This window comes from Cyrtonyx montezumae, unplaced genomic scaffold (genome assembly GCF_038088225.1).
Source record: "Cyrtonyx montezumae isolate F1298 unplaced genomic scaffold, pur_monq_1.0 scaffold_3, whole genome shotgun sequence".
In the NCBI taxonomy this organism is placed as follows: Eukaryota; Metazoa; Chordata; class Aves; order Galliformes; family Odontophoridae; genus Cyrtonyx; species Cyrtonyx montezumae.
The window spans coordinates 125,442,665-125,458,095 of record NW_027072034.1 but is presented as its reverse complement, the minus strand read 5'-3'; the positions used below and the strand labels follow the sequence as shown (position 1 = coordinate 125,458,095).

General features: G+C 37.2%; 1 protein-coding gene across 1 annotated transcript in view; it reads left to right on the top strand.

Annotated features, from left to right (window-relative positions):
* TRHDE (thyrotropin releasing hormone degrading enzyme) overlaps positions 1-15,431 on the top strand; it is a 207,013-nt gene that overhangs the window by 27,954 nt on the left and 163,628 nt on the right. Inside the window, exon 3 of the mRNA XM_065741352.1 lies at positions 11,227-11,353. Within this exon, the coding sequence (XP_065597424.1) occupies positions 11,227-11,353 (127 nt within the window). The remainder of the gene's footprint in view (positions 1-11,226; positions 11,354-15,431) is intronic.

The window sequence follows — 15,431 nt, the reverse complement described above, 5'->3', positions numbered from 1 at the left end:
CCAGATTTTCATATTCTTTTTTTATTTCTCCTTTTTTTTAAATTATATTTTTCCATGGAGAAGGAGAGTGTTTCAAAAGTTGTTTAAAAGTAAATTTTAGTGGATAGTCATATGAAAAAAAAATTCCCTATTTCATGATCTATAGATTTTGCTTTTACTGGCAAATTTTGTGTCTCTGCTCTGACAAGTTTTTTAGCTTGAAGAACCTCTTGCTTTAATATGGTTGCTGCTCTTATTGATGTCAACTGGTTTTGCTTTTGTCATGGATTTTATACCAATCAGGGAACCTCTCTTTAGACAGAGAATAGCAGTCAATGCTTGCTCTTATTTATGTAACTAGATTAGCACAGTGGAGGCTTGCTGTCATGTTGATGGCCTTCAGACAATACCAAAATGTAAATCAGTAGTTATAATAGTTGCAGATTATAATTTCAAATGGAATTGCAATATCTAAAAAGGTGTGATTGGTTATACTTTATAGCTTGTTCGGTGTTGTAGGTCACTTTTTAGTACTTCTGCTAAACTTGTGTGCTTTTCTAACTCTGCTTTTTTTTTTTTTCACAAGGCAGATGAGATATTACTTATGAATGATGTATGATGTCAGTTCTTTGAGTATAAAATAACCAATGAAAAATCATCATCTGGCTGAAAGCTTACTCTGTGATGAAATGAGTGCTGATATATATGTGTAGGAAGAGACAAGGCTGAATGACTACGGGAAGAGGTGGGATAGTGGCAGTCTTGGTTGACTTAAATTTCTCTGAAATGGCACCTGTAATTACATTTGCTACACGTTAGTTGTTAACATGTTCTCTTTCTGTCCCTGAGCCATTTCAACAGTACGATACAGACCCTGAGTGCTCTAAATTAATCTAATGACACTGTGGTCAGTGACATAGTCAGTATTTTATTTTATGCCAGTTGAGCATTGGTTGGATTTATATACGAGTGCAGCTCATTAACTTCTGAAAGTATTTTATGATCTCTTCTCAAGTTAGAAATTGTAGCATGTCTGCATGACAGTTTTGCCTTCTAGGGGAATATATTGTTGCACCTTTGGTGCTAAGAGTCAACAAACACTTGGGTTTGTTGTCTTCAGATGAGAAATTGATGAGGCAGCTAGATGCTTCTCCCATACACTTGTGTTTATTTGAAAAGGAGATGCACAAAAGTCTTTTTTACTATGAAAATGCATGGCAATTTCTTTGCTTAATTGTTCTAATTTTCTCAGCAGCAGCTGAGCTGTTTCAGGAATTTCTTTTGCTTCTTTCTCTTTCAGGGTCACATTTGCTCAGTGCCTCCGTTCTTTTGTCCTGCAGCAATGTTCAGGCATCTCTGTGATTGCATTTAGTTTCCAGAAAAACCTCTTTACTACTATAACTCCAGCTATGATTGTATCTCTCATACAAACATTGTTTTTAGAGATCAATTCTGTTGGCTTATTACGCCATTTAAAGCTGCCTTGAATGATGATGTAGAGATGATGTTTGTCTACTTCAAAACAGTTGCATCCAGACTCCAGCAAAATGGTGTTTCCTTAGAAAGCAACAGGTCATGGTTTCCACCTAGATTTAAAAAATAAAATAAAAAAAACCCCATAGAGGTAGTATACTTATAACTACAAATATTTTATCTGAGAAGGCTCAGAGTAGTTATGAGTGTGTCTACTCTGAGTTTGGAGGAAGATCATATAAAGATGATCTGTCCCTTTGGTATTCAGAGAACACATTTCATTACTATACAGTCTCTTTTGGGTATTGTCCATGATGAATAATGAATGAGAGATTGAAACAAGGCATTTTTTTTTCCTGTCATTTTTTTTCCCCATTATCAAGTTTAAATATGTTCACTACAGCTACCTCTCTCATTTTCTCCTTCACTCATCAGTTTATCCGTGCTCCATTGTAAAATTTATTGCATTTGAACACACAAAATTCATGGAGTTATGAAAGTGAAATAACTCATACTTTCTTGGTGGAACTTGGCTTGTAGCTTGTTTGCTTATGTAGAGAAGATGATATCAATGTGTTAATTCTATTGAATTTATCAGATTTTAGAACTCACTTGAATGCAGTGCTAAGTTTGCAGAAGTGACCCAGTGAAGAAGGTAGAAAGGAAAACAGGGAAATAGGAAGTTCCACACAAATGTGTGTGGGAACTTCATGGTGCAGGTGACGGAGCAGTGGCACAGCTGCACAGAGAGGTGGTGGTGTCTCCTTCACTGGAGATGTTCAAGACCCTCCTGGACACCTACCTGTGCAACCTGGGCTAGGGAGCTGCTTTGGCAGGGGGGCTGGACTCAATGATCTCTAGAGGTCATTTCCAACCCCTCTAAGATTCTGTGGTTCTGTGAGATTTGTTATGTTAAATGTATAAATGTAAACATTTTTCTCTGTAACATTTATATAAACAATACCTTTACCAGTGAGCAAAATAAGGGATCTCAAATTAGGAATTGATAAAGGCTTTTAAGTACAGAGGAATTGCATGTTTGCAGCTTTCCCTTGCTACAGTGGTACTGCAGATCTTCAGGTAAAGAGTATAAGACTATTTCCTCCCCCTTTATAAAATTTGTAAGCTGCTGCTCTATTGAAATGTTAGAACGTGCTGAGTTACTTAAGTGTATGCTTAAGGTTAAAGACCCATTTAAAGTTTAACATATGCGTAAGTACTTTCCTGAACTGAGATTTTTTAAATCATTGTGAGTTACACCCCAGATGTACAAGTGCTGGTCTAAGCCTGTGGGTATAGCCACACAGATGATGAGAGTGAGTTTGGAGAGGCCTTCCAAGAAGCTGTGCTTTATGTGTAGTCTGCTAGCTTTGAGGAAGAGATTAAAGAACTAACATTATTCCCAGGATGGTACTGCTGATACCAGCTGATGTGCAGAAACATCTGTTTTGTAATGTGAAAGCACTATGAACTGCTTAAAACACCTGACAAAGTTACTTTTAATTCTGCCTGAAGTTGGTGGGAGGGGAAACTATCCTTAACTGTGGATTTTCACATTGATACTAAGTTGCCTAATCTATGTTTGTCTGAGAAAACAAGATTTAAGGCTGATATCTGACCTCCGCTCAACTTTCTTACTTCCATTTGTTCTCAGTCCATTCAGAGCAAAGGTAAAAAAAATGGGAGAATTATACAAGACAGCAAAATGGTTTCCATCCTTGGAAAATCAGCCATGTTCACTAGGAAAGGCACTGTAATGTTGCCAGGTTAAAGGAGAAAGATGGAAATTCAGATAACATGTGGACCCATAGCCTTATGCGATGTGATGTAGGCAAAAGCTGTGTGTGAGAGTATTATAGGAAGTGTTTTTGTGTAGTTCCTTGTGTGGCAATGTCTAGGGAATCAGATGGTGTGATGGGATTTTAGATATCTTTATTCCCCTTGCTGGCATCAAAGCTAGTCTTGTTGTACCTGATACCGTAGCAGAGACAAATCAATGGCTGTTTGTAAGTTCTGTGTCAGGATGCTTACAAGCAGCAGAGAGCTATTTTCCTCATGTAATGTGCGATATAAACATAATATCTACCAGTGATCGTGTTTCCCATGATCTGAATGATCAGTGTTCATGACCAGAGAACTAGCACTCAGACACACAGGATTGTTGAGGTTGGCGGGGACCTCTGGAGGCTATGAGATCCAACCACCTTGCCTAAGCAGAGTCACCTAGAGCACGTCACACAGGATGCTCTCATTGAACCCATGTTTCCTGAGCTTATCTATGTGGATGTTAGGGAAGACAGTGTCAAAAGCCTCACTGAAGTCAGTACAGGCAATTTCTACTTTTTTTCATCTGTTCAGTCAGTCTTTCCATCATAGAGGGCTATCAAGTTGATTAAGCATGACTTCCCCTTGGTAAATCTATCTCATTTACTCCTGATCACCTTATTTTGCACCACATGCTTAGGGATGACATCCAAAGTGAGCTGTACTGTCACATTTCCTGGGATGGAGGTAAGGCTGGCTGGCCTTCAGTTTTCTCCTCCATGCTCTCTTGGAAGACTGGAGTGACATTGGCTTCCTTCCAGTCTTTGGATATCTCTTCTCTTTTCCATTACTTCTCAGAGCTAGTGCAGAGTGGCCTAGCAGTAACATCCACCAGCTCCTGCAGTACTCCTGGGTACATCCCATCAGGGTCTATGGCCTTCTGGGTGTCAAGTTTGCCTAAGCAATCTCTGGCATTTCAAAGATGGGCTGTGTTTTTTCTTTTTTTTTTTTCTTTTTTTCTCTTTCTCTCCCATGATCTGGAAACATGAACTGCAAACAGGGCATCTGCTGTTGGTGAAGATTGTCTTGGAGAAAGCATCCATACCTCAGAGATTGAGTTGGTCATGCCTTGTCTCCTCCTGATTTAGAACCTCTGTAGTTAATGGAAGTAGTTCCATTGAGTTCCACAGGTGTTGTGTTAGGTCATTAGAGCCCAATGAGCCATCTGCTCTCACAAGCCTTCCCTTGTTAAAACAGAGGTGCATCTTGTTCCCTTGGAGCATTATTTCTCATTGAGTGAGCTGTAACTCTCCCCCGGGGCATCAGAGAAGACAGTGATGGCAACTGGAGTAGTTTTAAATCACAGAAAAGATGGATAAAATTTTAAAGAGAAGATGAATTTCAGAATTATTTCAGGGTTTGTAGATCTTGAAAACTGAATCTAGAAGCTTTTGGAGCAACTAATATGTGGTATTATTGTGATTTGTAAGCTTGTACACTGCTGTGACAAAGATGTAGCGATGCTTATCACTATGTCACTTCTATGTCAGGATACTTACAAGCAGCAGAGAGCTGTTTTCCTCATTGCACAATTTCCATACTGTTACAATAAATTAAATAATAATAATAAAAAACCCAACAGAACAACCAGTCTATCTTGAAATCAAGAAAGGTGCAACTCCAGTTGGGAGGTAATACCACTGCGAGAGTGAAATTTTTTCAAAAGAAATGCACACAGAATGAAAAAATGACATATTTAAGAGCAGGCTTTAAATGTAAAAGTGGATATTTGATTCTAAAGTAAGCATTGGGCTCTGGTGGCACACTTCAGGCCTGCATACATCTTCCTGTAGCATCCTGATTTCTGTCAAGCTGAGAGCTTCCTTAATTCCCTGGGGGAACAGATTCAGTCTTTTGGCACCTCTAGCGACGGTTGGTTGTGTCTTCCACTAGAGCCAGAGGAGAAACATAATTAGATTCTTTCTGATCATCCTTCATCTTTGGTGATTCTTATAAAGGCAGGAGGTTGAACAACAGTCCCTTTTCAATTAGATATCTGTAAATAATATATTTTGATTCTCTGTTTGTGTGGCTAAAATGATGAATGTATTCCATGTTGAACAAAGCCTTCAGTTTGACCTAAAATATTCTACAGAGTTGGGAATTTTTTTTTCCTTACCATTCTTCATCCCTTTCATCCTTTTATTTCTTAACATACTTCAATTGTAATGAAAAAAAAAAGAAAAAGAGCAGAGTTGCATTTTTTAAATGTCAAAACAGAACAGTTCCACTTCATCTGAATACCTTCCTCTGTTTATTATGTACTGAATTTATCACTAGTCTTTGGTACATTGGAAACATTTTTTAGTGAACACACTATTCACCAGAAAAATATTCATTGCTATTTACAATTTGTACTTGTAAGAATTTGTCCATTGTACCGTGTACGTAGTTAGTAATTCACGTCTTCTTTGAAATTCTATGAAATGATAAGACAAGAACAAGTCTTTTTTAAGTGGCGACTTTCTTTTTGATGAATAATTCTGCAGCAGACAGGAAGATTTTTCTCATACACAGTAGAGTAGTTAATAGCCTAACTTTGGTTAGATGTGGTTTGTTCTAAATCTGTTACATGTTTCTTAGCATATATCACAACTGCTCATCACTCTGGGAAACAACTCTCATTTTACAACCAAATTTATCTAATTTGATGACCCTGCATTACAGATATTTTTAAACTGCTTTGATATATTTGAAGTATCAAATGTTGAAATATTAAAAGACACTGTGTAATGTGTCATAATATATAGAAATTATTTCTGAAAGTGAAGTTTTTATACAACAAACACTTTTGAATAAGAACAGAGGTGGAGACTATTGAGTGCTGACAACAGTTGTATGAAATTTGCCATCTAAGTTTCAGGAAAATTTTATATTTTGACTGATAATACTACCGAAGTCATTCAAAAAACCTTAGTTAGGTAACTGATATTTTAAATTTAATCTTCAAGGATGATTTTTCCATGGTGGTATCTGATTGTGGCTGTTTCACTGTCATTATTTGAAGTTCTAATGAGTTTAGCCTGGAGTTTCCTGAAAGGAAACTAGAGGAAGCAATGCTGTTTTGCTCAATCTAGAAAAGAATGGGAGGATATGCAGTGCAGCAATTTTATTTATGAACTCTTAACTTCTTGCTCTGCTATTCACAGAAATGAAAATGTGTCACATCTTTCATTCAGGGCTGTGCTGCTTAAAAACAACAGCATATTATAAATGCTAGAAAGACTGTAGAGCTGAAGATGCAAACCTAGTTAATCAAACTGGCGTTGGGAAGGGGGGAAACTGTGGTTCCATTCAAGATATTTATAAGGGGGTTGGAATTTTTTCATAATAGTCAAAAGTTCAGTTAAAAAATTGCTAGTGGTGGCAAATATAGATGGAGAAGAGATAAGAAAAAATTGACCATGTAAACTTTGGTTTGTCCACATAATCACAATATCACGATGGTACCATTACTAAAATGGTCCCCTATAAAATCTTTCTTACATTTACCTCATTTACACACAGGAGGAGCAATGCAGCACTGAGTAGTGACTATGCATGTTGCATCAGTCGTCCTCAACTTAGTCATCACCACGCTTGGAAGGAGCTTGGTGCAGACTGTCAGTTGGTCGGTATGCTGAGTACTGTCTTTGAATTTCCTTGCTCTCTCTGCTTCTGAGTGAATTACATAAACTGACACAGTCTCATTTAGTCACAAATCATGTGTTATTAATTCTCTGAATACCTGAATGAAGACACCCGTGACCAGACTCAGAGCTGTGTAGTGTTCACTACTGCAGTAAGATGCAATGAGAACAGTGCTTTAAGTGTGTGCAATAAAAATGTTAAGTATACTTGACATTGAGAGGTGTCAAGATGGGTACCCAGTATAACTCTGTCTTCCTTTGTTCTTCGCTTTCTTACATGAAAGTAATAATATCACTTAATCTTGCAGAGCTTGTGGAAAAGAGCTTCAGTAATATTTGCAAGGTTGTAGCACACTCAAAGGTTACCACATAAAAAGGGTAATAAAGGAAATCAAATAACTATTCTTGAAAGAGCCAAATGTCATGTAGTAAAAGATACTGTGATGATGTAACCAAGGACTGCACAGGTATGCAAGAGAAAATTAGTTGTGTGGATTGTCTTACAATGAACCTTTATAAACTTTTTAAAGTCTTTAACTTCACAGCTGTAGCTTTCTACAGTTGTGTTTTGTAGTTATTAATGGCATGAAAAATTATTCATAACATTGCCCATACATTTCCAAGCTCCAGAAAGCTGGGAGCACTGAAAAGTTTGTAGCACTGTGTAGACTTTCATTATGATCTGTAGTCAGATTTAAGTGAGTTAATTCTACTAATTTTGGTAGAAGAGAAGGTCACTAACAGAAAGTGAGTATATTTAACATAGACAGCTAATTTGTACCTTTGTCTTAGGTCTCTACTAAAATGGTCTTTTAAATTGAGTGACTGAGTTTCTACTACAGGTTAGGAAGATAAAAAGATGCCTTTGAAGCACTCAAGAAGAGACTTTGCTAGTTTAGTTTGGATGACCACCCTTACTGTGAAAGAGTCTTTGCGAGTCTTCTAGGGAATCTTTCACTCTTTACTCACAGAGTGCACATGTACTCTTTGGAAGGAAAAATAGAGCATGCATCCAGAGCACCAGCTTGGATTGACAAATGGACTAGACTTCTTTGTATCAAGTCTTAAATGATGTTCAGATTTACATGTGTAAGAATGTGTGTGAGGTCTGGTTAAGGGAACCAAAATACAGAAGAAAGCTGAAGAAATCAGAAAATAACATTTCTAGGGACATATCAGTGCTGTGAACCCTTTCTTTTTAAATGGTCCTTATACTCTTACTTGTGCCATTGCAATATTTGATGAATTATGCAGCTAGGCCAGAATCCTCTTTATCTTTCCTAGCAGGAAACATGCTACGTTTATTCATGTTTAGGTTTGACCCTGCAGAAAAATTTCTTGTTTATTATTTAAATTAATGTAAAATCAAATTCTTAGCATAATGATCAAACAGCCTGTGGGAAAATATGTAATAATTATGCATTGTTGTTCAGTCCAACGGACTTAAAAAGTAGTGCAGCTTATCTGCCTTCTGAAATGAAGGCAGTAAACAAACAAACAAAAAAAAGTATGCTAAACACAAATCGAGTGTCTTAATCTTTGTTCTGTTTTATCTGCTGAAACTTCTTGTTAGAGCAGTATCTGAACACACTACAGTCTACTGCTTAATTCTCTAGAATGTCTCTATTCACTCTGCTAACACAGGTAATTTTCTGCGACCATGGTGAGTCTAGGGTTCCTTCATACATGTTGTGTTCAGAGGCAATAGGGTGGAAGGAAGAAGAGTAACCAGCTCCTGGTAGAGTGAGGGCCCTTCTGGCATGAGTATCCTCACTGCCTGGTTGCCTTTCACTCCTTCATTTCCTTTCACACTTGTTCAGGCAGAATTTTGAATTATTTTCTTGGTAATGCCACCCATCAGATGTGTTAAATGAAGACTAGACCATCATGTATCCCCGTTGTTCAGAAAAGCCTGTACAGAGGTGCTTAGGGTATTGTCTTGGGATATGCAATTTTGAATTTTTTAAGAAAGTGAGAGAAGTTAAAATCAGGCCTCTTCTGGTTCTAGGCAAGCAAACTAATAACTGTCCTGTGAAGGAGCCAAAGAAGATGTGTTGTACGGGAAAGTATCAGCATTAACTGCATTTTGTGTGTGGAGCTCTCCTGGCATTAGAAGATAGCTGGCATGCCTTGGGAATGCCCCTGAGAGACCTGGGCAAAGATACAGATAATTTCTGAACTGTGTTCAAGCTTAGGTGTGATCTCTGTGTTCAACAGTGCAGCATTGTCAGTCTGGAGCTGTGTTAGGCAGGCAAAGAGGCACGAGGAAACTTTACAGGAAAAATAAAACTATGCTCAACATTAAGTAGATAGAAAATGAAAATTTGCAACATTGTGTTGAGTTTTGGTATTTGGCTGTATCTTAAACATCTTTAAATGCCTTTTCTGCATTTGCCACACATTGTAATGCAGTACGGTGAATTTTGTTTTTTCTTGTGTGTCCTTATTTTTTTGATTCCCTTCTGTTGTCCTATTTTTCATAATGGACACATTTGGCCACTGTCAAATTGAATGATTTTTTGCATACTTGGTTGACTGAATCTTCTTTTTCTAATACACTGATAGTCAACTGTGCCAGTAAAGCAATTATGCAAAAATGTGTATAAAGGTTTAATGATACAAGACAGTGTTCATCACAAGTCTAATTGCAGTTCTTACCATCTTTTCGTAATCTAAAGGCTTCAAGGTTTAATTTGTAACCGTGGTTAATCCCTCTTTTCAGAAAATATGCTTTAGCAGACAGAGAATGTCTAAAATAAAGCCACTGCAAACTTTGTAAGGAAGCAATAAATGGAAGTAGTGACTTGGAGGAGTTCTGGTAATGTTTTATGTGCTTTCAGGTGGTGATTATGAGAAGTCTGTGTTATTACATGTCTCATTAAGTTACATAGTGTTATCCATTTTACCTTACAAATCATAACTATGTATGGCTGATTGTGCACTAGCTCTGTAATATGAACAAAGGTAGAAATATAATGATGGAGATAGTTAGCAGCAAAGAGTGATGTGTCTGAATACCCCCAAAAAGAGAGCATGGATTAAAGCAGAATTGACAGGTACAGTGCATTGAGGTTTGACATCTGATTCCTACTTGGCTAACTGAATTGGTTCAGAAAATGAGCAGTAAAGAATTGTTTAGTAATGCTTTTCACTGAAGCTGAAAATCCCATAGGTTTTTCTTGGTCTAGAATAGAGCATTTAGAAATATTTCAAAACTGATATTTCCACTTCATGTTTGCACTGGTATTTTCTCATATCTGCCCTGCTGCTTTCCTTGGAACCCTGGGTGGGATTTAATCCTGCCAAGGGAAGTAATAGAGACTCGTATTTTTATTAGAACTGTCATTTTGTAGAGGCTCATTTTTGTCTGGTCATTATGAACTGCAGGGAGAGGCCTTCTGCCCCAGCCAGCACAGACAAAGTGCTCTTCCCCCCATCATTGCTGAGATGGTTGGGCTGTGTGTGAGGGAGGAGTATCAAAAGCGGCCCTCCTTTCTGAGCCTTTTTGGTTAACACTTGTCATAAGCTATATGTTGTCTTTGCCATAAGGAAGCATTAAACAACAGAAAGACTGGGAATAATGGATAGCCTTGTGATGCTTTGTGTTACCTTGTTCATTGAACATGAGCTGATCAGCACATTTGGTGCACCATTGTGTGAGCAATTCTGTACTGAACACAGCTGGATGTGGCTTGTATAAGCAGCTTTAACTTACTGCTCTCTGAAAGGCAGAGACCTGAAGCAGTCATGTAAGATTGGGGAATTTTAATTATTTGTGTACCTGAATGAGCTTATAAATAGTTGTTTTTGCAATCTTATGTAGCTCATCGAGGTTAGCTGTGTCACTGCCAGAGAAGAGAAAGGAGAATGATTTTTTTTTTCATTCACAGTCTGCTAATACTTTCAGAGTTTGATATAATGTGTCTTTAACAAACCATGAACTTCTCTCCTACTGAGCCACTGCATCTTGCCTACATTCAGTGTAGGCAGAGAACCATTATACTAATCCACTCTACCATCATATCTCTAGCAAACACATGTAAGTGTTTTCTTTGAGTATTTTGATGCAAGAAGTGCTAATTCTTTTATTTGGCAACATAAACAAGCAGGAGATTTTGACTTCTAAACTTTTTAACCTTAGTTGTATACATTATGATTTTCAGCTGCAGAATGTTTTGACAAATGTATGACAGTAACATTTGGAGATAGGTAAATAAACCTGCCACCTCACAACAACCTTAGAATTGTTCACCTCTGCAGGTAGCTTAACTTTCCTCTGTAGGCATTGAGATGATCAGTCTTTCACTTTGCTCCTTAACAGGTACGACTGTATGCAAGGCCTGATGCAATCCGAAGAGGATCAGGAGACTATGCCCTAAATATTACAAGACGACTCATTGAATTTTATGAAGATTATTTTAAAGTACCCTATTCCCTGCCGAAATTAGGTAAGATTTTCCCTAGAATGTGAAGTTCACTTAGAGCCCAGGAAGATGTCTGCTTATTTAAAGGAAATTAATGACTGGAATGCACTAGATTTCAAAGTAAGGAATATTTGGGCTAATACAGAAAGAACAGTAAGTAAGGAATTTTTCTCTCTTTCCTGGAGTGGAAAAGAGGTCAAATTGTCCCCTCTGTGGTCTTGCACTGAAAGGAGCAGGAAGCAGACATCACTTGTACTTGTTATGCAGTGACTTGTACTTGTTATGCAGTGAAGCACTGGGAAGAGTACTTGCCGACTTTCACTGATGAGTTTTTTCTTTTTCTTTCTTTTTTTTCCCCTGAATGTTGTTTATTTTGAGCCTTACTTTCATTAGGAAGCCATTGAGAGTCGTTTATTCTGTAATATTTATATCTTGATGTCTTTGTTTTAGATAGGGAACAGAATTGAGAGTATTTGTGGAAATTGGGAACCTCTAAGTGTGTAAAAAAGTATTTGCTATGCTTGTTCACGTAATTTGTTTTTTATGGTTAACATATGTTTAATTGTGTTGTAGCTTGCTGAAATAATTGGTGTAAGCTGGTTTTGTAGCTCAAGTTACCGAAAGTAGAAGCTGTCAATTTATCTTATTTTTTAAATAGTTTCCTCTCTTCCTCCCTTTCACCACAGTCATGTATTCCTTGATACACTTGAATATTTTATGCTGTACTATTACACCTGCTCTACTTAGGGGCATGTTTGATCAAGATCCAGGAAAGCCTATTGCTCAACAGCAGGAAGGAAACCTGTATTTGATCAGAAGTGTTAGAGTTGGAACCACAGGTGATCCTCCCAGGAGCTCAGGGTCTATTTCATTAAATCCTTTGCCTGCTGAGTAGTGTTATTAGACTTACAACTAACAATGCAGGAGATAGATAAAGTAATTGATGTTGCTAGATGAGGGCGTTGCATGAATTTTTTATAGGGATGCTTTGGCATTTGTTTCTTGTTCTCTTTAAATGATGGGTTACAGGCAGTGGTTTCCTGGTGGTATATGCAAACAGATTTAAACATGGCAAGTGCATTAGATTTCCTGTGTATCCCTTCATACACAGTTTCAGGTATGTAATGGTAACTTCATACTGTAAGTTATGGACTTACTGGTACCAAAAATTTGAAAGGAAAGGTATAAACAGAAACTTTTCTCTGAATATAAATGAAGAGCAGTGGGACTCCGATCATTACTTCAGATAGTTTACTGTGGACTCCAGGTAACAGCAGGCAGTAGTGTCTGTATCTGTTTGAGAACGTCTTTCACAATAACAGCATATGTCCTTTCTACTCAGCGTGCTTTATAGGTTATCTTTATGCTGTTGCATTTCTTTAAAACTATCTCATTGGAAATGAGTATGTTCAAGTTTGGATCTTTTTGTAATGGCACAGGAGAATAGCAATCACAAGTGAAAATATTCTTTTCTCTCGTGTTCATAGTAAAATTGTGTTAATACAAAGTACTGCTTGAAAATTTGAGCTATCATATAGTATCACTACAAAATAGTTGGCAAAATTTATTATGCTACAGTAGAGTGAAATTTACTTAATGAAAAGGAATGTGATGTAAAATACGAAAAATTTTAACACACTCTCACTGATGTAAATATTTTTGAAAATTTGAATTGAATATAGAGTACTTTGTTCCCAGTTCAGGAGAATGGTAAGATCACTAAATTTAAGAATATACTACTGTCTGTAACACAATTGAGTGCTGATATTTAATTACTTATTTCTACTGGAAAATGGAGGTGTGGAGGCAATAGTATGGCAGATGAATAGAAGATGAAAATACTGCAGTATTTCCACAATAGAGATTTTACAGTAGTATTAGGTAATTTTTAGAAGTTCATTTGAGGGGTCAAACAAGGCAAAAAAAAACATTGTCTACAGCTGTTGAGGGATTGCTCATTGGGAGAACGCTTTGATACAGAAAACATGCCTGTACTTTCTGCAGCAAAGAACTTCAGGACTGTCACCTGGTATACTTCTGTCAAAGTATTGTGTCCTTCAAGTTTTCTGTCTACAGGGCATATCTGAGGCCCTTTGGGCTTTGAAAATGTTGCTTTATCAGAGGCACCTGTGTTCATTTGTAAATTTATGTCGTTGAGGTCCTTTCCCACAGTCACTTGGCATATAAAGCTATTGCCCATCATCTCTGATTGTAGTAAACTAGCTAGGATTCTGTACAGAGGAACCATTTTGTCCTGCCAATTCTGACTACTTGCCTGTCCTTTGACCAGGCTTTTTTTGCTGAACTTATTTGCTGTCAGATATTTGTGGTTGCTGTTGTCTGCTGTGGGCTTCTCTGAGTTCTTGGCAGCGTTTATGATTATTAAAACTGGAGAATCTAGGCAAAATATTTTGTCACCCATTGACAGACATATCTAGGACTTACTCTGACTGTGACTTCTCTGAACTCTGCTGACTTTTGAATATGCTGGGACAGTAGATTTGTTTGCCAACTGATGTAAATTCTGGTAGTGAATGTGAAATGTTTTTGTTTTTTTTTTCTTTCTCATTTGGATAACCGGTTTTCACATTTAGAGTTCTACTTAGCTTGTAGATATGCGCTTTTCTTCATACTCTGAACTTGAAAAAGATCATGTAGGGTTTTAAACTAATAGTTCTTGTATTAATTTCATTTCTGAAAAATAATTCAAGTCTTTAAAACCCCAACAGATATTTCCAATATAATATAATTATAAACAGTAGTTAAAATGAGGGGTGGATAAGGGATTGGATTTTACTTAATTCTGAAAAGATATGCTGTTGGGTTTTTAATTGTGTTTCTATGGATATTGAATATAAAATACATTTCTGTATTTGTGTCACATATTTAGTTTTAATCCAGTTTGCCATACACAAAACATTTTCTTCATATGTGCACAGCTTTTTCTTGCAGGGATCTTTGAGACTGGGATAGTTTTCCTTTGGGGAATGATTAGGTAAGCAGAAGCTTTTCACGCTTGGACAGTTGTGACTCTTTAAGCTGTGAATGATATGGGGTGAAGTGGCCGACTGTCTCTTCCAGGGAAGAATAAAGGGCCATGCAGAGGGGTTGGCAGGAGGCAGGTACAGAGAACACAAAAAGATTGCAGTTACTGAGGCATGTGGTAGATTTCTAAAACTTATCAAAATATATTGTAGATGTAATCCACAGGTCCAAAGGAAAACATGAACAAGTACATAGGTTGCTCTGAAAGTAATGCCTCCTATTTATTTAAGTGAAAACTGCATTAGATTCAAAGTGATAATTCTATTTGATAGAGCAAATTCTCAGCTACAAAACACTATTTTTTCAGCATAGCCACCACCATTAGCTATGTATTTTTTGCCAGCAGTGAATAAAAGCCTACATGCTGCACTGGTAAAAATCTGCATGGCCATCTATCTGCATTGCTCCTCTTTCATGTTGCTGTTGCTACAGCTGTAACAGACCACCCACTGCCTCACTATGCTCACATCCACTCCTTGGTTTCCACAGATATTCAGCAAGTATGCAATGAATGTCAGTGGGTGCCACTTTTTCACTTTGAGGAATTCAGTGGCACACCTTTGCTTTCTATACACTTCCATGTCAGATGCCATTCTGCCAGACTGCCCCTCTGCTACCATCTGTCAAGCAGCAACAAAATGTAACAGAATATTGGTGTGAAGGTTCAACTTCAGCTGACATACCTACAGCATCCACCTCTGACATCTTAGGCTAATATAAAAACACAGGAGGCATTACTTTCGGAGCAGCCTTTGTATGAGTCTTGACAAGTGGAAGGATAAACGATGAATCAAGTTTCAGATACAAAAAAAGTCTAGAAGAAGGTGAATAATTTTGCTGTTTTGACTTGAGGGTTGTCGAGATAAATCAGTATTTAATCTATCGATGGTATAATATGGTGTGTGAGTTAAAATATGTCTTAAAACAATGATATATTTTCAGAAGTTGAGGAAATCTCTCTTCAGAATTGCTTCATGACAGCTTTGAGGTTATTTAGGGTAATTTAATTTTTTTTTAATAGGTATGTTCAAGGCACTAATTACCTTATTTGTGTAAA